General features: G+C 49.6%; 1 protein-coding gene across 1 annotated transcript in view; it reads right to left on the bottom strand.

The window, feature by feature from the left end:
- Nucleotides 1-11,480: 11,480 nt before the first annotated feature.
- Nucleotides 11,481-23,816, bottom strand: part of PRDM2 (PR/SET domain 2) — a 46,754-nt gene continuing 34,418 nt past the window's right edge. The window contains exons 2-3 of the mRNA XM_026449512.2: nt 20,114-20,257; nt 11,481-13,402 (exon numbers count right to left, since the gene is read on the bottom strand). Of these exons, the coding sequence (XP_026305297.1) occupies nt 20,137-20,257 (121 nt within the window). The 3' untranslated portion in view covers nt 11,481-13,402; nt 20,114-20,136. The remainder of the gene's footprint in view (nt 13,403-20,113; nt 20,258-23,816) is intronic.

Genomic DNA, 23,816 nt, shown 5'->3' on the forward strand with positions numbered 1-23,816 from the left:
AAAAAAACAAAAAAAAACAAAAAAACAGCAAACCCTGAAAGGATACATACTGTATGATTAGAGAAATGAGGAATTGATTAGTGGTTGTCAGGGGTTCAGGGGAAGGTGGGGTGAGAGGGAAGTTGGTGTGGCCATAAAGGGGAAACATGAGGGATCCTTGTGATGATGGGAATGTCATGTATCTTGACGTCATCACTGTCTGTAATGTTGGATTATGGCTACCACTGGGGGAAGCTGGACAAAGGTACACAGAACCTCTGCATTATTTCTTAAATTAGATGTGAACAATTCAATTAGAATATGGGCAAAGAAATGTAAGACAATTCTTACAACTACATGCAAATCTACAATTATCCTAAAATAAAAAAGTTTAATTAAAAAAATACAAGGAAGTGATCCCCGTGAAAGTTAGGACAGCAATTACTTCTAGAGGGAAAGTGGGAGCTGTGATTGGGAATGAGTAGCTGGTAACATTTCCTTCCTGAGCTGGAGGTAGTTACCAGGGAGTTTCTGTAATTTACCAAAGTATACATTTGTTTTGTGTGGTTTTCTGTACCTGTGTTTGGTTTTACAATACATTAAAAAAAAAAAAAAAAAAAAAGCAGCTACTTCGTCTGTCTAGATCCTGAAGTTAGCAAATATGAGAAAGTATTCCCAGTCAGTCCACAATTGACATGTATTATGAGCAAGAACTAAGCATTTATCATCAGCAACTAAGATTCTGCTGTTTGTTACAGCAGTGTAATCGGCACATCCCGACTGATACATATGCAGTAGGACAGTTTATAGATAAGTTGTCTGAATTCCAGGGCCCATTGGTTCACTTAGAACCAGTGAATCTAGCAAGGAATGGCAGTGTGCCCTTGGCGGTGGCGGGTAGAGAGGACTGTTTGATAATGTTAAGTAAGCAACAACTAAGACAAATTCCCTGCATAGGTTTCAGACTAAATCGTGCCCCACTCCTCCAAATTTATCTGTTGAAATCCCAACTCCCAATACACCTCAGAACATGATCATATTTGGAGATAGGGCCTTTAAAGAAGTAATTAAGGCTATTTATGAGATTATACAGATGGGTCTTAATCCAATAGGATGGGTCCCCATATGAGAAGAGGAAGAGACACCAGGATGTGTCTTCACACAGAAGAAAGACCATGTCAGGACACAGTGAGAAGGCAGCCATCTGCAAGCCAAGGAGAGAGGACTCAGGAGAGACCGTGCCTTCTGACACTTTGATTTTAGGTTTCCAGAACTCCAAGGTATTTCACTGTGGTGACCAGAGCAGACTAGTACACCCCAGGACACAAATTGTCCACTAAAACATCAGATGACAATCTTGCACCAATAGGAACAGATCATTTCATTCAGCCATGCCACCCATCCATTGCAGATTGCTGCCTACCTATGCCCAGCACATTACAGAGTGGAGGTGGAGGTAAACAGGAAGCCTGGAACCAGCATTGAGCATAAGCATGGTTTCAGTAGGGACAGGACTGGGGATTTCGGTGTGGTGGCAGCTCCATCAGCAGAGAACGCACCTCTGCCATCACTGTCTCATCTCCCTGAACCTCTACCCTCACCTGCAAGGGATACGGCTGCTTCCAACAGGGATGACGAGCAGGTGCACAAATCAGCCACTTTGGTCCACGTGGGCAGTGTCAGAGGGTGGCTGGCTGCGTGTGTCTCTTGTCCAGCAGCAGCCTGCGTGGCGCTACTGTCTTCCAAACAGATAAGATTCCAGGAGAGCGCTCTTCTACAGTGGGGGTCACCCAGCTTGCTCTGGCAAGTTTCAAGGGTTCTTAAATCTACAAGGGACTCTTCAGGTCTACCAAGGTCTGGGGAGGATGGTCCAGGACACAGTCTCCTGCTGTGAACATGGGAAGAACAGTTTTCCCAGCCTGCAAGTGTCCTCCTGGATTCAGAAGGGACTCTCTCAGGTCCCCATCCTATCCCCCAAAGCAATCATCCAGCTCTTGTCATTTGTCTGTATGGAGAATGCAAGCACACCTTTACAAAGAGGTCATTTCACTTTTCATAGGGTTGAATGCATCCCAAATATAAAACATTGGCAACAGACTGTGAAAGAAAAATAAATCTTGGGGCTCCCAAATCACCAATGTAAAGGGAAAAGTCAAGCTGGGAACTGCTTAGGGCAAACCTGCCTCTCATTCTATTCAAAGTCATCCCTCTGCTCGCTGAGATAAGCGTATGTGATTGCCTCCTTTGAAAATGCTAATCAGAAAGTAAAAGAATACAACACTTGTCTCTTATCTACCTATGACCTGGAAACCCCCTCCCCACTTCCAGTTGTCCTGCTTTTGCTTTGAGTTGTCTCGCCTTTCTGGACAAAACCAACGTTCATCTTACATATATTGATTGATGTCTCATGTCTCCCTAAAATGTACAAAACCAAGCTGTGCCCGGACTACCTTGAGCACGTGTCATCAGGACCTCCTGAGGCTTTGTCATGGGTGTACGTCCTTAATTTGGTGAAATAAACTTCCTCAATTGACTGAGACCTGTTTCAGATTTTTGGGGTTCACAAAGCATATGCTAAATGAGCCCGATTGAGGAAAAATTGGCAAAACACAAAAGGCTGTAAAGAAAAGCAAAGCTGCTGTTTGATCCCTCCTCACTGCTGCAGAAAGACTCAGAAAGACTGCAGAAAAATTATAGGCGGTGGCTCACGCCTATAGTCCCAGCACTTTGGGAGGCCAAGGCGGGTGGATCACCTGAGGTCAGGAGTTCGACACCAGCCTGGCCAACATGGTGAAACCCCATCTCTACAAAAAAAATACAAAAATTAGCCAGGCATGGTGATGGGCACCTGTAATCCCAGCTACTGGGGAGGCTGAGGCAGGAGATTCACTTGGGAGGTGGAGGTTGCAGTGAGCAGAGATCGCGCCATCACACTCCAACCTGGGCGACAGAGATAGACACTGTCTCAAAAAAAAAAAAAAAGGAATCAAGCCTTCACTTAGGCTAATCTGTTCCCTTGTATCTTCCATGCCACAGGTCATAGCTCTGTCCTGAGGCCACACGTTAGGTCCTGTATTGGGGGAAAACATGGTAAGCATTTGGGGACAATGACACCCTCATATTGCCCCCTGCCCATCCCCTCTCTTCCTGTGCACACAACCTCACACTCTCCAGGTTAAAAAGATCTTCCTCCTCTTAAGGAAAAGGGCTGCACACTGGGGCTGCTCCTGCATGGGCCGACAGCATCCACTGGGGACCCAGGGAGGGATGGTGTTCAGAAGAGACAGACATACCAGAGAATAGGCCTCATGTCGAGAAGAGGGGATGGAGCCCCCGAGGAGCTGTACCCAGCCCGGGCCCCATCTAGTTGGCAGGAATGGTGAAACTAGAGTCCCCTCCCAACCACTGGCTCAGCAGGTGCAGTGTGGAGCACATACCTGTTCCCAGCTTGCACACACATGGAAAAGCACACACATGCTCCACCAGGAGCAGTGAGTAGGTGTATGATGTTGGAAAGGGCAGGGTAGAGGGAAGCTGGAATAAGCAAACAAAGCTCACCCTGGCCATCCAAGGTACAGCTTTTCAGCAGCGCTGATGGCACCTTCTGCCACTCCCTTCCTTCTTCACATCCCTCCTGCCTGAGGATCCTGCTCCCTGCAGGTGCCTTCACAGGAATGCTGTGCCACAAGATTTAGATTTGACCTTCAGGAGCAGCAGGGGCTCTGCAGAACAGATGTACACAGAGCTGGTGCTAGATAAGCCCACCTAGAATGCCTGGCTCGGAAGGACCATGTTAAGAAATGATTGGCCCTTTCCCAGCACAATGAATGGGAAATGGGCGGGATGGCCCCCGATTAAGTCACCCAGCATCATCTCGACCTATGTTCTGCTTGGACAACAGCCTCTCCCTCAAGTCCACAGCTTCAGGATGCCGCAGTGGGCAGCACCTAGTCACAGAAATCAGGCTCTTTGGTTTCATATCAGTGTGCATCATTAAAGATCTAAATACAAAGCAAACAAACAAACCAGAAGGGGAAAGATTGCCCATGCTTGCCCTCTGCCTACAAATCCTCCCCATGCCTCTCTTCCGCGTGGCTGTGCCCAGAAGACAAAGGGCACGTTGGTAAAATTGTAATTTCCACAAGACAGTGGAATCCAGCTGAGCGGGCCTCAGGGTAGCTGGTTTGCACCTGGATCCCTACCTGTGCCAGAAGGGCCTTGCTCTTGGACACTCTCCGAGTTTCTCCTACCCTCCTCTCCAAGCAGGAGCCCTGCAGTGTCTCCTAATTTAGAGGAGATGGACCTGGAGTGGCATCAGGCAAACCACAGAGCCTTAGGAGGCCTTGGACCACAGACAGCTGCAGCCATTGGAGGATGCTCCACTGGGATTTGAGCATGGAGCATCTTCCACCTTCAAGAACCAGACCAGTGGTTTGCTCCACCATTTGTGACCTCAGGGGAGGCCAATCCCTTTGAGCCTGTTTCCTCCTCCATAAATATAGGAGCAATAATGGAGCCCACCTCCAAGGGGGTTGCCTAAGGCAAACACGTCCAGCGCAAGGCACATGGTGTATATCCAATAAGATTGATCTGTCATTGCCTCTTGACACAGCCATGCCACTCCCTCAGCAAACACATACCAAACTGTCAGTGCCTGTGTGAAAACAGAAGTAACCTAAATTCTGCCTACATTATGTACCCCGCAAACATCACCATTAAAGGTAATGTAGAAGTAATAATCATCTTAAAGTTTAAAAGTCCAGTGTGATTAACATCATAACTAACACTTTACAGTTCCGAAGCCAGGCACTAAGTGTTTTGACGTAACAAACAATTTTCCTAATAACCCTGTGAGGAAGGAACTATGATCATGCCCACTTTACAGATGAGAAAACTGAGGCATGAGGAGGTTCAACAACTCCTTGAGGTCACACAGCCTGTTGATGTCACAGCCAGTTGCTAATATTTATATCATAAAAACCTGAGGGATTATGCACTAAAGGGTCCATCAGGCCAGGCGTGGTGGCTCAAGCCTGTAATTCCAGCACTTTGGGAGGCCAAGGTGGGTGGATCACCTGAGGTCAGGAGTTCGAGACCAGCCTGGCCAACATGGTGACACCTCGTCTCTACTGAAAATACAAAATTAGCTGAGCATGGTGGCGGGCACCTGTAATCCCAGCTACTTCGGAGGCTGAGGCAGGAGAATTGCTTGAACCTGGGAGGAGGAGGTTGCAGTGAGCCAAGATCGTACCACTGCACTCCAGCCTGATGACAAGAGGGAAATTCCATAAAAAAAAACAACAAACAAACAAACAAAAAAAACAGCCATCAGCGGCAGGATTTCTTTGGATTTTCTCTATTTTTATGGGGTTAATAACCATGTACATTTTCTAACTAGAAAATAAAAAGTTTTGTGTTTAAGCAATCACATGCAAGAATTTCCCCATGCCTCAGTGCTGAGGTAGGACACATGTGTTATGAGTTCCTTAGGGCACACCCCAGGCCTAAGAGGTCACAGAGGGAGAGACGGCTTATAGTGGAGGCCTCCCTGTCCTGGGCTTCAGGGTGGGCATTGGTGTGTGCCAGGCCCCTGCCTCCCCTCCACTCTCAGTCTCAGCCTTCTGCTGGTAGCATCTAATGGCACTTGGGTAAGACAGACATATATAGACCACTCCGGTGCCCAAATTTCCACAACAGCTGGTTTGGAAGTGCTCGCCCAGCATGGCCCTGGGAAGGGGCAGGGGACCAAAGCCGCAGATGCCCAAAAATGATGTTATTTTGCGAAATCCTACCAGTTGATGCCAAAATCAGTCTACTTGTTTGCCTTTCTGTCATGCAGTCTTTCACATCTGATGGCAAGAAAGGGAGGCTGCTTATTTAAAAAATTTTTTTTTTAATTTTATGCATCACAAGGATCAGAGCCACAATCCCAAGATGTAGGCAGGCGCCAAGAGCCACTTGAACACTCTTTAGAGTCCTCAGGGCCCCACTTGACATTTGCAGACCTTCACATCCAAGGCGTGAGCTGCTGTTAAGACCAGGGGAAGCCGCTGCCTGGCTGCCGGGCAGAGGGCCAGGACTGGCTGGGAGCTTTCAGAGTGACCAGCTGGAACCCCTCAAGATGACCAAGAAGAGAAGGGCATCGTTGAGGGTCCTGGCCCTCTGAATAGGGTTGCCAGATTTAGCAAATAACAAAACAGAATTCTCAATTCCATTTGAATTTCAAATAAACAACCTTTTTTGTTTTTTATTTTTAGTATACATATGTCCCATACAATACTGGGGACATAGTTGTACTTTAAAAACTATTTGTTATCTGAAATTCAAATTGAACTGGGCATCCCACACCCTACCTCTGAGGCAGTGATGTTTAAAACAAAATTTCCCTCATTTTTCCCCCTGGCCCTGAAGGTGGACAAGGGAGACTCACATAGAGAAGCAGGCCATGGTTGAGAATTGGACAGAGTGCTCTGCCCATCCTGGAAGCTACAAACCAGCTACTTTCACACAACTGCATTGGAGTCAGCAAGGGCTCCTCCGAGGTCGATTTCTCTGAGGGAAGACTCCCAGTGTACCCCATAATGAATCCTGAGGACCTACTGACAGGTAGGTCCCCAGTGACAGGTGCTGGGTGCTGTCACTGGCACCAGATACAGCATTGAACAAGACAGATGTGGTTCCTCTGCTTTCATGGGATCGACATTCAGGAGAAGCCAGGAGACCAGAAAGTCTCAGGTAATGATAAGTGGGAAGAATAAACCAATAGGCCCAAATGAGACGTGATGAGCTACTTTGGACTCTGTGTTCAGGGAAGGATGCTGAGAAGAGGACATTCAAGCTGAAAGCCACGTGACTAAGCAGGGACAGTCATTGCAGGCAGAGGAATTAGTTTGTGCAAAGGCCCTGTGGCAGAAGATAGTTTATGTAGCCCAGGAGCAGAAAGACAACTACTGAGACTGCAATGAAGAGGGTAATGGGGGTGGGGGAGAGTGTGCAGGGTGAGGCTAGGGGCCATCTAAACCAGAAAGGGGAGTTGAATTTTATTCTAAGTGCATGGGAAGGCTTTGGAGCATTTTTAGAATGACTTGATTGGATTCAGAGATGTGCACACAGCCCAAAGAAACACACAGCATCCTAAGCTGCCAGGACCAGAACTGGGGGCAGACAAGTAAGGTGGTCAGGGTGGGAAATGCAAGGAGACCCTCAATCTCAGATCTGTCTATGCGCTGACTTTTACTGGCCCTCAGTCCCCTCTCCCAAACCCTGCACAGAAGCCATCTGATGACTGAATCACATGACCAGTCTCACCCTCTCAGCACACCCACCCTCCCTGTCTGACCTGCTCTGGACTAGGAGGAAGGATCGGGAGGGCATGGGAGAGCTTTACTCTGCACTTGGCCCTTCGGGGACCAGCTGAAGGTCTCGTTTGCTATGGGTTGGCCCCCTGACCCCTCCCCACCAGCCTGTTGTAACAAAGGAGAGACTCCAGGCCAGGCTCTCATCTTGGGCACAGGCTTCCTAGAGCTGGGGGTCAGCAGTTCTGTCTTCTCAGCCGAGCCATGGCCAGCAAAGCTGTCAGGACAGTTTGAGTTTCTGGTCCTCCAGCCCAGCGGACTCTCACCGTCAGCTGGGCGCCCCATCTCACATCACTGCATCTCGCCCCTTACCTCACGCCAGAGGGGGACCCCAAGCCTGCCTCTTTGAAGCAGGGAGCTCAGGGACTGCTTCCCACCCCCTCAGCTGAGCAGCTTTGTGGCCCCCAAGGCTCCTTATACCTTCAGCCATAACCAGGAGCACTGGGCTCACCTACTTGACCTACCCCTGCCTGGGCAAAAGCCGGATGTCCTGGGGCCTGGACTTGAGGGAGGTCCCCATCTGCTGGCGAGAGGTGGCATCACAGCCTCAGGTGAGCTGCCGGGTCGCTCCTCTGACCCGCTTCCACCTGCAGTACCCAAGAAGCCTCTGTCCCAGCCACAGCTGATGTGTTTGGTGAGCTGTGTGTGTGGCCTCCTCGGGTTCCCTTGGTGGACACACGCACTGTCCTGGTCACTCAGCAGGTTGCCAAATCCCCGACCTCACCGAGGTATTAGATCCTCCATTGCAATCCCCACTAGGTTCCCTCTAACCTGACCCAAGGAAGTCAAGGCTGTCCGCATTCTGCGTGCTGCTACCGCAGAGGTCTGTGGGGGCTCCCTGTTTCCTGACCCCGTCTCAGTACTGCTGTCCTGTTTCTCCACTGAAGACAGGTGGTCAGGTTCAGCGGGCTCTGTGAGGCACCTGGAAGGTGGGCGTTGCCAGAGCCAGTCCTCCCCTCTCCCAGGAGTAGCCCAGTGCAATGTTCTAAAGAGTCACCAGAGACGCTGTTGAATGCAAACTCCAGAGCCTCTGGCAACCTCGATTTGTTGTTCTGCTGGAGGCTGGAATGCTATTTTCAATCATTGCTATGGCCATAATCCTCAAACAGCGGGCATTCAACTTGGTGGGACATGCCAAGCTTGTTGACAACAACCCGAACCCCATTCTGATTCAACACCTGCTGGGGTGGAAACCAAGAATCTCTCTTTTAACAATAGGATCAGGTGATCCCAGAAACAGGTAAGTTTACCTACCCTAAAGAGACCCAGTAGTAGGTAATTTCATCCTTACTGAAACGTAGGAAGGTGGAAGTGACTACCATCCCCCTGTACAAACAAGGAACCAAGCTGAGACCAATGACCAGCCCAGGGTCATAGCCAGTATGGAGCAGAGCTGAGATGAACCTGGGGATGATGCTCCAACACCTTTTAAACCTGTGCATCTTGTATGGGTACAAATCTGGGCAAAGCAAAAGCCCAAGGAGCTGATTGCTGTACCCTGGGAGTCAGGGACCGACCTCTGTTACAATGTTTCCACTTTCAAGGTGGCTTGAGATCATGAGGAATTACTGAAACAGTGGTAAAGGGCGCAGTGAGGGACAAGGATGGGTGAGTAGGACATCTTGGCCCTGGGGCCCTGAACGTCCTGCGTCCAATACCTGGTCCACATCTATCAGCTATGTGACCCTGGTCAAATCATCGAACATCTCTGAGCCTCACATTTTTCATCTGTGAAACAGCTATCGAGATACTCACACTGCTGGGTTGTGAGATGAGAGGGGATGTGGAGAAAACACCTGGCACATCACAGTGCTCAGTAAAGGGTGCCTGTATGAGAATAGCAGTCCTGGTCTTGGAGGCAAAGGCTGGCTTGGGTCCGGGTTGATGCTGAGTAGGAAGAGTCACCCAGTTCACTGAGCGACATCAGTGCAGAACACACATTAGACCTGCCCTGCCCATCTTAAAGCCCGTTGGAAGAATGGGATGGAATTATGTGTGAGAATATCTGATGAAGCAGAAAAGTAGTCCACTGATGGATGTCATCATTTTCATTTTAATTCCAGGCTACTTGCAATACGAAGAAAACCTCTCTTCCCTTCATGAATCTTTCTAAAGCCTAATGTGGAGGTTAGGTGGGGAGACCTCATTGGGATCTGGCCCCCTTCTCCTTCAGAAAGCTTTCCCGGATGCCCCAGGCTGGATTTGAGATCCCATTGCTATGCTCTCAATGCATCCAGGATTGGCCTCCACACTTTTCATCCCCTTCAATTCTTTACTTTCTCCTCCATCTACTCACCCCACCTCCCTCAGCCATCACCACCCGCTGTGAGAGCCCCCTTAGCAAGGCCCGTGTGAAATTCATCTCTGTCTGCCCAGACTAGGGGACCAGCCAGTGCTGATGAGTTGCACGCCTGGATTTCACCTCACTGGGAGTCTACTCTGTTTACTTGCTAGATAACTGTCCTTCAAAGAGTAGATCGTTCATTGTATGTGTAACTTGAATTGACCCCGGGGTACCCAGATTAAATGTTACTTCTGAGTGTATCTGTGAGGGTGTTTCCAGATGAGATTTGCATTTAAGTCTGCGGACTCAGTCGATGGCCCTCCCCAGTGTGGGTGGCATTGTCCAATCCATTAAGGACCCGGAGAGAGCAAAAAGTGGAAGGAGTAACTCACCCCTTTTCCCCTGCCCCACTGTTGAGCTGGGACATCTCATCTCATCTTCTGCCCTCAGACGGGGATTTATATCAACTCCCCTGGTTCTCAGACCTTTGGACTTGGACTCAGTTACACCACTGGCTTTCCTGGGTCTCCAGCTTGCAGACAGCAGATCTGGGGACTTCTCAGCCTTCACAGTCATGTGAGCCAATTAATCATAATAAATCATATATATATATACAACCTGGTTCTGTTTCTCTGGAGAACTCTAACACATCACCTCTTCTCTTTTTTAGAGGAAGCGTTTAAGTGAAAAGCTAGAACTTTGGGTTCTTCCTCCTACTTTCCTGCAATATTTGGATGTGGACAAAGACCATTTTTGGGGTCTCCTTCCACCCAAACCCAAGAATACACTTGTCTTTCACTCCCCATCAGAATCCCCTGTACCCATCCCCATCCTCTTGGGACTCAGATATCTAACTCTGCCAGGATTTGTCATCAGAGGGATGGTTAATCCTTCAAAGAACTCATTTACATTCACACCCAGTAGGGTGGCTAAATTTTAAAAAAGACAGTACCAAGTGCTGACAAGAATATGGGGAAACTGGAATCTTTATGGGTGGGGATGTGAAATAGTGCAGCTACTTTGGAAAACAGTTTGGCAGTTCCTCAAAATGTGAAATATAGAGTTGCCATATGACCTAGTTCCCTCCTAGCTATATATCCAAGAAGATCTATGTCCACACAAAAACTGTCACACGAATGTTCATAGCAGCAACTTTCTTAATAGCCAAAAAGCAGAACCAGCCCCAAAGTAAATCGCCTGAAGAATGAGTGAGTGAAATATGGTCTATTCCTACAATGGAACATTTGGCCATAAAAAGGAATGAAGTACTAACAAGTGCTGCAACCTAGACAAACCTTGAAAACATTATGCTAAGTAAAAGAAGCCAGTCACAAAAGACCACATATTATCTAGTTCAGTTCGACTTCTATGAAATGTCCAGAATAGATAAATCTACAGGAACACAAAGTAGATCTGTGGTTGCCTAAGGGTAGGGGCTGTGGGAGAAATGGGGAGCAACTGCTAATGGGCCTGTGGTTTCTTTTTAGGGGTGATGGAAATGTTCTGAAATTGATTGTGGACATGGATGCATGATACTGAATATACTAAAAGCCACTGATGTGTACGCTTAAGTGGGTAAGTGGTATGATCTGTGGATTAGCTCTCAATAAAGTTGTTTAAAGACGAGAATATATTTGCAATCAAAAGAGGTCTTTCTGGTCTTAGTGATGTGGTTCAACTCACTGGCTGGCAGGTGGCAGAGTAGCCTTGCTTACCAGGTGGGATGTTTCCAGAGTGAGCTTCCTCCAGCCCTTGGTTCCTCCTGTTGCTGGGAGGGAGCGTTCAGGGACCCGCACCCCACTCCCACCGAAACCACCACCACAGAAGACAGAGCACAGAAACCAAAATGATCACTCCCACGCTTGTTCCTCACAATCGCTCTTCACACTTTTATTGTTATTTCTCTTCACATGGCAGATACAGAGCTGTTGTCTTGAAGACCACCACTGACCAGGAAACGCCACTTTTACAAAGCCATCCCCCCTTTTCAGGATTGGAACAGTTTTCCTGACCATTTGGGAGCATTGAAGGGTGACCAGCACATTTGCACATGCAAAAAAGGAGTGACCCCAAGGCCTCAGCCACACTTCCCAGCGCTCACCATGGGCTGCAGGTGATTTGCCAGGTTTGGGGTTTGTGAGCTTTCCTCGCTGCTGAAGGGGGAGGCCCTCAAGAACTGAGAGGCCGGGGTATGGCTCATGAGTGTTGACATTTACGGGACAAAAGCGTATCATTAGGATAAGGAACAGCCACAGCACTTCATGCTTGTGAGGGTTAACTGTAGGAGCCAGTGAAAGGATTCCAGTCTATGAAAATTTAAAGCGAACAACGGTTTTTAGCTGGGTGGGAAACAGGAAAACTGTGATGTCGGCCAATGATCACCATTTTTCTGCCCATGTGAGAGTCCGCATGAGACCCTTCTCCTAGATCCTTATCAGACCCCATACTGTAGCCGATTGACTGACTCATTAAATAACACAAGTTATAAAACTTTAAAAATGGGGCATTTACAGTCAGGGACATAAATACGTGCTTTTAAAAGTGTCTACATACATATTTACAGAGTTGCAAGATCAACCATAGTAGCCCTGAAAAAAAAAAAATAATCCCTTTATTGTGTGACAAATCGTGCTCATCAGAGCTCCCTCCTTCCGCTCTGGGTTTGATAGCTCACTATTGAAATTGGAGCTGAGAAAACAGCACCCAAATGGTCTCAGACATCCTCGTCTGGGGTCTGCCCCAAAGGCACAAAACCCAAGAACCTCACTGAACTGGGTTCGAACGCCAAGCTCAGCTCACCCGTTTCTCCGAGACATGGACTGACTCCAGACAGCAGGAGTCAGCCCCGTCCGCCCCTGGCAGGATGGACTCTGAAATCTCTTCTTCTTCCCCCTGTGCTTTTTAATCTTCCCATTTTTTTTTTCATTTCCCAATATGTTTGCTTCCTATTGCAGCTAATTTGAGAAGCTCAGACACTAAAGGTGTTCATGGTCCCACCAAGTGTAGCAATGAAGGGCACAGGAGATCCCTCCCCTCCATACACCATCCCCATTCCCTGCCCTTCCCAAGGGAGGAAATAGATCTGTAAGTGGGGACAAAGTCTTTCTCCCAGGTGCACCTGGTTTGAGGTTCTCTGCAAAGACTCAAGAGCAATGGACTGATGAGAATTTCAAGTCTGGAAATGACTCAAGAGCCAGAAACTCAAGACACCTTAGGCAAGGAAGGGGATTTTCCATGTGCTGGGGCCAAGGGGAATGTTCAGGCTTGGCTCCAACATGCCAATATGCTATTGATTCCCAGAGATGTTGTGGGGAGAGGGAAGGTGGGGAGACAGGGGTGGTACTGAAGGGGAACTCGGCCTCCTCCTGAAGGCCTTCCTAAGGCTGACCCCTGGGTCAGACAAAAGTCCCCATAATGGCAAAAGACAACTCAAGAAGCTAAAAGCAGGGTCAAGGAGCTCTTGAAAAATTGCATAGTAGGAGAGGCCCCACCCCAACAGGAAGGCTGAGCTGCAGAACACGGTCCCAAGAGCTGCATCCAAATATCATCCCAAAGGACAGCGTGGAGTCGGCCGCCTTCCTGCCGTCCCGGGGTTCGGGACCCTTGTTTGAAGACCACTCGCGCACCCGCACGAGAACACGTGAACACACACGCACGCACACATGCACGCACGCACATGCACTCCCTTTCTCTCGCAGGCTCACACAACTGGGATAGGTCGGTACTCCCTGCAGGGCAGACTGCCAGTCCCTTTGGCTTCACTGATTCCAGGTCACTTCAGGTGCTGAGGAGAAAAAGAAAATAAAAATAATAACGGTGAGCACATATTCAGTGCCGATCACGGTGGTCCATGAGTTATTGCGCTTAATTTTGTAATTAAACTGTTTATTGAAACATACCATACATACAGCAAAAAGCGCAGCTTGATGAATTTTCACAGTGAATACACCTGCAGAGCTGGCACCCAGATGAAGAACCAGAACATGACAGTCGCTCATCAGCCCCCGACCCGTGACCCCTTTAAGGATACATGAACCCTCCTGCCCTCCGGAAGAACCACTGTCCTCACCTCTAACACCGTAGACTGATTTCACCCATTTTTTAAGTTAAATAAATAGGGTCAATCAGTACATCTCCTCCTGTGTCTGGCTTTTTCCACTGAGTGTTTGTGAGAGTCACCCATTCTGCATGTGTGGTTGATGTTTTCAACCTTGGTGTTGTGTAGTGTGCTGCTATAGAAATACACCACCTCGGCCGGGCGCGGTGGCTCAAGCCTGTAATCCCAGCACTTTGGGAGGCCGAGTGAGGTCAGGAGATCGAGAACATCCTGGCTAACATGGCGAAACCCCGTCTCTACTAAAATTACAAAAAATTAGCCGGCGAGGTGGCGGGCGCCTGTAGTACCAGCTACTCGGAAGGCTGAGGCAGGAGAATGGCGTAAACCCGGGAGGAGGAGCTTGCAGTGAGCCGAGGTCGCGCCACTGCACTCCAGCCTGGGCGACAGAACGAGACTCCGTCTCAAAAAAAAAAAAAAAAAGAAGAAGAAGAAATACACCACCTATATCCATCTACTCCTCTGCTGATCCACTACTGGGAACTTCCAGTTTGGTGCCATGTGAGTCATGCTGCTAGAACATTCTTGTATGCGTCTAGAAGACACGTATGGTACATATATGTATGCATTTCTGCTGAGCGGAAGTGCTGGGTCGTAGGACGTTCATAGATAACATATCAGCATTCTCACAGTTGTTTCCTGGTGCACGTGGGTACGTATCTGCTGAATGTGTCCCCAGCAGTGGGAACTGCTGGGTCCTGAGGTATCCACGTGTTCAGCATCAGTCGACACTGCCAAACAGTCTTCCAAAGTGATGGTACTCCTGCTTAATTTCCTTTGGATGTTCACAACAACCCTCATGGCAGGCAACACAGATCCCCATTTTGTATGAAAGAAATGGAGGCTCAGAAAGGAGAAATAACTTTTACAAGTCTGCCAATGATGAGCAGCAGAGGTGAGGCTTGAACCCAGGTCAGGCTCATTCACTCCAGCATGTGTGTGCTCTTCTAGTCAGGAGGGGATGGCTGTTCCCGCATGCTTCCTCCGCAGAAACCACATTTACAGTGCTTAGTCCAGAGCTGAAAATATGGGTTCACCCTTAGTAATGTTCACTAAAGACCAGGCGCGGTGGCTCAGGCCTGTAATCCCAGCACTTTGGGAGGCTGAGGTGGGCAGATCACTGGAGGTCAGGAGTTCGAGACCAGCCTGGCCAACATGGTGAAACCCCAACTCTACTAAAAATACAAAACTTAGCCAGCTGTGGTGGTGGGTGCCTGTAATCCCAGCTACTCAGGAGGCTGAGGCAGGAGAACCCCTTGAACCCGGGTGGCGGAGGTTGCAGTGAGCCAAGACTGCATCACTGCACTCCAGCCTGGGCAACAGAGTGAGACCCTGTCTCTAAATAAATAAATAAATAATAAATAAAGTTCACTGCATTGGGTTGAATTGGCTGGGCCAAGTTCAGGGATACAGTTCTCTTGCCCAGTGGACCTGGTCACTACTGCTAAAAATAACTACTGCTATTATTATTACTACCACTAATAATGTAACATTTCAATAATAATAAAACCAGTTGTTTATGGAAGGCTTACTGCATACCAGGCACTTTGCTAAGGGCTTTTCATTCATTAAGCTATGCAATCCTCTCAACAAACCCATGACAGACGTATTATTATTATTGACCCATTTCACAGATGCATGAATAGAAACACACAGGAGTGAAGTAGCCGCTGAAGGCATAGCCCCAGACATTGTGCACCTAACCACTACGCTATGTTCATTTCAGTTCCCTGAAATGTCTCGATGGGGCTGGAAAGGGCTGTTTGCAGGGAGTGGGACACTGTGCACCTAACCACTATGCTATGTTCATTTCAATTCCTTGAAATGTCTCCATGGGACTGGAAAGGGTTGTTTGTGGGGAGTGGGATGTCTTCAAGAGAAGTCGCGTCCCTTCCCAGAGGACGCCCGCTTATGCAGCAGACTGGCCTGTCTGCCTGTGCCCATGAGCCAGGGCAGGGGGAAAAAAGGAAGCAGAGGTGGGGCCAGCTATGGAGTGGCTGCATTCCCTTGGCCTGGCGTAGCCAGCAAGTGTGGGTCTCCCCTGGGTCACGTGGGATCCATTAAAGAAGCCATCTTGCCAGTCCTCCACTGAGAGTGCAGCCCTCTGGGGAGGTCACAGCAGCAGGAGCTGGGGGCTGGACCTGAGGTGGAGGGGGGCTTTCATACAAGGGAGATGGGCCAGGATGGGCAACCTCTACACACCCCACTCCCAGGACCCCAGGAGAGAGCCCAGGTCAGAAATCCTGCCCACAGAGGGCCCTGAGGCTGCCAGTCTTAGCCAAAGGAGCAGCAACAGCCAAGAGAAGGATCACAACGGTGGCCAGACAGGTGAGAGGCTGTCCCTTTTCTGGGCCTCTCGCTGAACCCCTGGGGTGGGAAAGACGCGGGGTGAAGACAGGATGTGCAAAGGAAGCCTCCCTATAGACTAGGCACTGCGGCACTTTTCTGCACTTAAAAGCGAACAGAAACCTCTGGGCTTTGTGTGAGCCACAGGAAAGGGGGTGCCGCAGAGACTGGTGAAAGGCAGTGCTTGCCAGAAATCATGCTTCTCTGTGTTCATTCTTCCTGCATTCAGACCGTCCAGGAGACGGGTGACGAAGCCTTGAAATCGGAATGGGCAAGAGCAGGCAAAGCAGCCAAGGCCGTGGGTCCTTCAAGAAGGTCATCCTTTTCTCTGAACAAAACCCACACGCACACACAGTTTTGCATGAAGGAGGCACAGTCCACTTAAAAGTCCAGGATCCATCCCAGGAATCAGGAGACCAGAGTGTTGATGCCAGTTCTGCCACACGCCCCTTCATGTCAGTTTCTGTCTCTGTAAAATGAGGGCTTTGACCTGCACACCTTCCTGAACTAAAATACTTGGTTGTGGCATTTTGACAAATCTGGAACTATGTTAAACAGTGCTATGGACTGAACTGTGTCCCCCTAAAACCCTTATGCTGAAGCCCTAACCCCGCCATGTGATGGTATTTGGAGGTGGGGCCTTTGGGAGGTGATTAGGGTTAGATGAGATCACGAAGCACAGCTCATGATGAGATGCGTGGACTTCTAAGAAGAGACACGAGAGAGCTTGCTCTCCCCCAGGCTCCCGCCACGTGAGGACACCGCAGTAAGGTGGCCGTCTGCAAGCCAGGAAGCAGGCCCTCACCAGAACCTGGCTGTAGTGGCACCCTGATCTGGTACTTCCAGCCTCAAGAACCATCAGGAAATAAATTTCTGTTCAATATTTAAGCCACGCAGTCAGTGGTATTTTGTGATGGCAGCCTGAGCTAACTAAGACCAACAGCATAAAGAAGATTTTTTAAAAAATTATTTTAAAAATAATAAAAGTAGCGCATGCTTGGTGTAAGTACCAATTTATAAAATGGAAAAAAAGCTACCTAAGATTTTAAGGAGCAAGTTTTAGTCACTTAGACATGAAGCTGCTCAGTTTGGAGCCTTCGTTGTTGGTGAGCAAACAGAGACCGTAAGATGCAGAGACAAATGACGTTAGGCCTCTCTTCATTTGATCGCTTAGCTTGGGAAACTGTATGAGTTTTTAAAGAAGGAAAAAGAAGGCTGCCACCTAGGACAGTGCCTGGCCCTGGGGCAGAGCCTAAATTCATAAGGCTTGGCAAATGCTACATACATTTCATCTTCGTCATGGCCAAGCCTGCAGTGGCCGACAGAAACGGCCCGGTCTGTTTCGGAAGGAAGCCAGCCCAGTTGCACCTGGCTCTCCTCCCGCTGCAGAGAACACCTGCTCCGGGGTGGACGCAATTCCCCGGTGCCCATCAACCCAGAAGGTTCATGCAGCAGCCTTGGCCGCAAGGAGGATGCTGGACACAAATGGTTCCCAGAGGTGGAATTGCTCATCCTGGCATGGCCTCTCATTTTCCAGAAGACTCTAGCCATGTCCTATGTTTCTTCTCTTGGGGCCTCAATTTTTCCATCTATAAAATGGGAGGTTCATCTCCCAGGGCCTCCAAGTTCTGTAGTATCTTAGAGTCCATTTCAACATTGTTCCATGAGCCTCCAGCTCAGGGTCTAGTCTCCAGGTTCCCCTGTCAGGGAGCAGCTGGCCCCAGAGAGGCAGGTTCAGTTCCAGCAGCAGACAACAGACTCCCTGGGGAAGAGTGGATTTATTTTTGCTCCCCTCCCCAAACCCCGGAGGAATAAAGCCAAGCCGGAAACTCCAACTGCTTAAGAAAGAGAGAAGTAAACAGCCGGGCGCGGTGGCTCACGCCTGTAATCCCAACACTTTGGGAGGGAGAGGCGGGCAGATCACGAGGTCAGGAGATCAAGACCATCCTGGCCAACATGGTGAAACCCCGTCTCTACTAAAATACAAAAAAAAAAAAAAAAAAAATTAGCTGGGCATAGTTGCGGGTGCTTGTAGTTCCAGCTACTCAGGATGCTGAGGCAATGGAATCTCTTGAACCTGAGAGGTAGAGGTTGCAGTGAGCCAAGATCGCGCCACTGCGCTCCAGCCTGGCAACAGAGCGAGACTCCGTCTCAAAAAAAAAAAAAAAAAAGGAAAGAGAGAAGTGAGGTCTTGGGGAGGGAGGGCAGGCAGAAGGAAGAAAGGGTCTTCTCTTCCTGGCATAACACAAAAGACCTCAGAGTTTCAGAATTCAGCCCATTCTTGCCTTGAACTACACACATTCCAAACGACCCTGGCTTGTTTTAACCCCTGCCTTGTGTTAAGCAGGCATCCCCAAACCTAAGTGTGTCCCAGAACCCAGGGGGTCACCTGCTAGTGCAGGTTCCCTGGTCACACCCACCAGGATGGGCCCGTGCCAACAATACCCACCACAAATACAAGCAGAGCTGTGAGGGGTGGTGGCCAGGCCCCTCTCCCATTAACCCTGTATTCAGCGTCTGTCCTGTGCCAACCACTTCCATGCTGGGTATCTCACCGGGCTCATGTGACTTCCCACAGAGATGTGAACTCGGGATTTTTTTTTTTTTTGAGATGAAGTCTCGCTCTGTCACCCAGGCTGGAGTCCAGTGGTGTAATCTCGGCTCACTGCAAGCTCCACCTCCCGGGTTCAAGCCATTCTCCTGCCTCAGCCTCCCACGTAGCTGGGACTACAGGCGCCCGCCACCACGCCCAGCTAATTTTTTTGTATTTTTAGTAGAGACGGGGGTTTCACTGTGTTAGCCAGGATGGTCTCGGTCTCCTGACCTCGTGATCCGCCCTCCTCGGCCTCCCAAAGTCCCGAGATTACAGGCGTGAGCCACCGCGCCTGGCCGAATTCGGGATTTTTTAATGGGCTTTGGCCCTATTGATACTATAGTCCAGTAAATGGGATTTGAGCCTTTTTGGCCATTTTGTATATTTGGAACTGGACTCTGAGATCTGTATTTATAACAGCATCTTAGATCTTCTGATGTGTGAGGTCCTCTGATCACACTTTGAGATGCTGGCCTTGGTGACACAATGAATGCAGTCATGTGGTGTCACCAACAGGGAGGGCCAAGCCTGCTCATCGGTCACCAGCAGAACCCAGGTACTCCACAAATGAAAAGTCTGGTTTCCACATTTTTATCCAATAGAAATCTTAGAGTGATTCCACGCTTTTACTATCAGAAAACCTAGGAAGAGACTCTTTTGGTCCAAAATAAATCCGAGTTTTCTATTTCATGGATTAGGACAGATTACATATCACTTATCTGAAATGCTTGAGACCCAAAATTTTTTGGATTTTGGATTTTTTTTGGATTTTGGAATATTTGCGTACATACTTACTGGTTCAGCATCCTTAATCCAAAAATCTGAAATCTGAAATGCTTCAATGAGCATTTCCTTTGAGTGTCATGTCCTTACTCCAGTTTCAGATTTTGGGGCATTCCAGATTTTGGATTTTTGGATTAGGGTTACTCAGCCTGTATTATTTTTACTTTTAAATACATTGTGAGAATAGGAACTCTGCTATCTTTTCTGGGCTTACGGCCTCTGAGGCAATTGAGAACTGAGTATAATTAGTATTTTTATCATTATTACTCCAATAATGACTTACCTAGTGCTTACTATGTGGCTGACACTCTTCTAGGTGCTTTGCACATTTGACACTTGTAATTCTCACAACCACCCTATAAAGTAGGTACTATTGTAGTGCCCAGTGTACAAATGTGGAAACTGAGGCTCAGACTAAGTAATTTGCTTGAAGTTCGCAGCCAGGAAGTGGCAGAGCTGGGATGTGAAACAGGTGGTCCAGAGTCTGCACTCAGCCACGTGCCCTTCTGGAGGGAGACCCTGCGCCGTGCCTGATACCCACAAGCAATCACGCCCACCCCTTTCTCTCCTTCCCTCCCCACCCGAGACCCAAGCCCACACCCCCTCGACCCCCAGACCCACCCACACAGTGCCAGAAGCTGTTCCGTCCTGCCTCGTACCTGTCAGGGAGCAGGCAGAGTGTCTACTCTTTGAAGAATGGTCCCTGGAACTGGGCTGCAGCCGGGGCTTTGACCTTCCTACACTGCCTGGTGATGTACGGGGCCGCTGGTGGAGAGCATCGGGATGCCAAGCGGAGGCTGTAGCTGTGTAGGAAGAGGAACAACACACGTTGTCACCAGGAGCCCAGCCCAGTGCCCTAGACATTGCTGGGTGGCTTCCTTAGTGCTGGTCACCACTTCCCAGGCCTGGGCAGGACTGCACTTCCTGGACGCCTTGAGGCCAGGTGCCTGGCGTCAGCTAACAGGACATGAGCTTAAACCACCAATGTGTACTTTTCCATGTCTGATCCACGAATTCGCTCCCCTCAGAGGCGACTGCAGAAGCACGGGCAAGAGGAGTGTCCATTGGGCTGGTTCTGAGCCACCATGATGGGCAGCGCCGTCTGGTGACCCCCAGTGGATATGCAGGTGAGCCAGAATGATTCCGATTGCATCAAAATAACGGCTTTGCCCTTCTCTGATTCTATTTCCCCAGGTGCCTCCCTGTCCTTCCCTCCTGTCAGGCCCCAACACCCATAAGGCAGAAAGCATCTGGGGAGGTTACTGTTACCAAAGTACAAACACACCTGCACATGGGCTGGGTTGTGGGGGATGGAGGCAGGTCCCCTCCCTGCCCTTAACCCCACACTCCGCATCTATCCTGTGCCGAGCACTTCCATGCTGAGTATCTCACAGGGGTGACGTGGCTTCCCAAAGAGGTGAATCTAGGATTCTGGGGGGGGCATGGTTTTGCCCTATTTGTACAAAAAAGCTCCCCCGCCCCACCCCAGTAAATGCGATTTGATTTTTTTCAGAAGGGCCTTTAAAAATTTTATTTAAAAGATCGATGATTCACACCATTATTCCTCTCCTTTCCTCACTCAGCTAACTCATCCTTCTCTTCCATATCCCAGCTGGGATGTTACCTCCTCCAGGAAGCTTTCCTTCTTTAACTCCTGGGTGGGGTGTTCCTCCAACAGGCCCCTTACATGTGTGTCCCCATCCCAGCACTTGCTACACTGAATTAAAAGCCCAGAATAAGGTGTCTGCTTTTCTCATGAGCTCTGAGATCCCAAGGTCAGGATCTTTGTCTCATTCATTGTTGCATCCCCAGCTTGGCACAATAAAAATAAACATCCGGCCAGGTGCGGTGGCTCACGCCTGTAATCCCAGCACTTTGGGAGGCTGAGGTGGGTGGATCACCTGAGGTCAGGAGTTCAAGACCAGCCTGGCCAACATGGTGAAACCCTGTCTCTACTAAAAATACAAAAAATTAGCCAGGCGTGGTGGTGGATGCCTGTAATCACAGCTACTTGGGAAGCAGAGACAGGAGAATTGCTTGAACCCAGGAGGCAGAGGCTGCCGTGAGCCGAAATTGTTCCATTGTACTCCAGCCTGGGCGACAGAGCAAGACTCCATCTCAAATAAATAAATAAACAAATATCCACTGAGTAAGAGTGATCCATACAGGCTCACTGCGTGTCCAGAACTGTGCCAGGTATTTTACACAGACAAACAATCTGGGAGGCCGAGACAGCGGATCACGAGGTCAGGAGATTGAGACCATCCTGGCTAACACGGTGAAACCCCGTCTCTACTAAAAAAAAAAAATACAAAAATCTAGCTGGGCGAGGTGGCGGGCGCCTGTAGTCCCAGCTACTCAGGAGGCTGAGGTAGGAGAATGGCAGGAACCCGGGAGGCGGAGCTTGCAGTGAGCTGAGATCCGGCCACTGCACTCCAGCTTGGGTGATAGAGCGAGACTCCGTCTCAACAAAAAAAAAAAAAAAAATCTCATTCTTCACACAGCCTACCCAGGTGGATACTGTTATTATCCTTCATTTACAGATGAGGAAACTGAGGCACAGAGAGCCTGTCACCTGTCTGCCTCTCTAGATGGAAGAATGGAAAGTGAGGGGGGCCTCCGGACAAGGTGGCCCAGGTCAGAGGAGGTGGGAGGCCAGGCAGGTAGGAAAGCAGGAGGGACAAATACGCCCGGAACGCCACCTGCTCTGGTCGTTTGCAGAGCCAGCTCTGCCTGAGGGAACAGGAGATGGGAATGGAGTCCAGCTCAAAGCTGGCACATGGCAGAGCTCACATCAGTGGCTCTCAATCAGGGCACACACTTGGTAATATCTGGAGACACTGTTGCCTTTCACACCTGAGAGAAGGGCGCTGCTCCTGGCATCTGGAGGGTAAGGCCAGGGGTGCTGCTAAACCTCCTACAGTGACCAGGACAGGCCCCCGCAACGAAGATTTAACCGGCCCCAAATGCTGATAGTGCCAGCACAGTGTCATGACTGTGGCAGCTGCAGGTGGTGGACACATATGGAGAAGTCATCATCCCAGGAGGATGCAGTATGGTCGCCTGGGGGTGGCCTCCGATTCTCATTCTCATTGACTGTATGGCTCAGGGTAAGCCACTCCCTGTCCCTCAGCCTCAGAGCCTCAGTTTCCCCCTCTGTAAAATGGAGACAGTCCCTGCCAGCCTGCCAACAGAGAGCAGGGCTGGAAGCATTTTGGTGACCAGGATTGGGAGCATTTTGCTTTCTGGGAAGAATCCGGCACATGTGAGATGCTCCTACTGGGTATGACCCCAGGAAGCACTGGAGCAGGAGGTGAGCCAAGGTCCTGACCGTTCCTTAAAGACTGAATGTCAAGTAAGACCTCTGTGTCAACACTTTAGTCAGACTTTTGGCTCAAACTCCTGTGCAGAGCTCCACACCAGCACATCCACCGCCTGCCCGGCCCCTCCACTTTAACACGGCAGGCAAAGTGGCACATCCTAGGGTCCCACCTTGCTCCCACCCCTACTAGGCTCCAGCCACACCGGACGCTTGTCACTCTTCTCAGGAAATGGCAATGCCAAACGTGTTGTTGTTACAACTAAAGCCTGGTAGCCCTTTTCTTCCTCTTCTATTCATTTTGCTGCTTCGGATTGGCCACAGACCTAGAAACCACACTCATTGGAAGCAGGTGCACTGTCAGGGCAGTGTGCTGTGATCATGGGGCCTGGGAGACCCCCGCTGTGCCCACCCCCAAGCTGATCCATCTCCGGGTTCCTTAACTCTGCCTCCAAGTCCACACACCTCTCTCCACTCCCGCTGCCACCACCCAGCTCAACCTGTGGCATCAACACCTTCCATGAGGACTGCGGCAATTGCCACTGCACTGTCCCCACTTTGATGCTGCCTCCCCCCCCAGTCCATTCACCACTAAGCAACAAGAGAAGCCTTTATAAGGACCACCGGATGTGACCACGACACTGGACCACGTCACTGCCCAGTGCAAAAGTGGCCCAAGCCTTCCCACACTATTAGAGCGCTGTGCGCCTGCCTGCCACCCTCCCGGTCCCCTCACGCACTCTGTGTTTGCCCTGTGCACTTGTCTCTCAGCCAGGCCAAGCTCTTCTTACCTGGTTGCTCCCCGCTTGACTTTGCCCTGCCCTGCCCTCCTCTGCCCGCAGCTCCCTCCCTCCCACCTTTTGGGTCTCAGCTTAAGTGTCTTCTGAAAGAGGCCTTCTCTGACCTCCCCGTGTTAGTGGCCACCCCAGCCCTGTTCTCATAGCCTCTGGAGTTTCCTTTCTGTCTTCCTTCTGTCCTTCTGTGACTTTCTGGGCCTTTCGCTCACAGCTCTTCCCACAGCAATCACCTTGCCTGTCGAGTTG

The sequence above is a fragment of the Piliocolobus tephrosceles genome, chromosome 1 (genome assembly GCF_002776525.5).
Source record: "Piliocolobus tephrosceles isolate RC106 chromosome 1, ASM277652v3, whole genome shotgun sequence".
NCBI lineage: Eukaryota > Metazoa > Chordata > Mammalia > Primates > Cercopithecidae > Piliocolobus > Piliocolobus tephrosceles.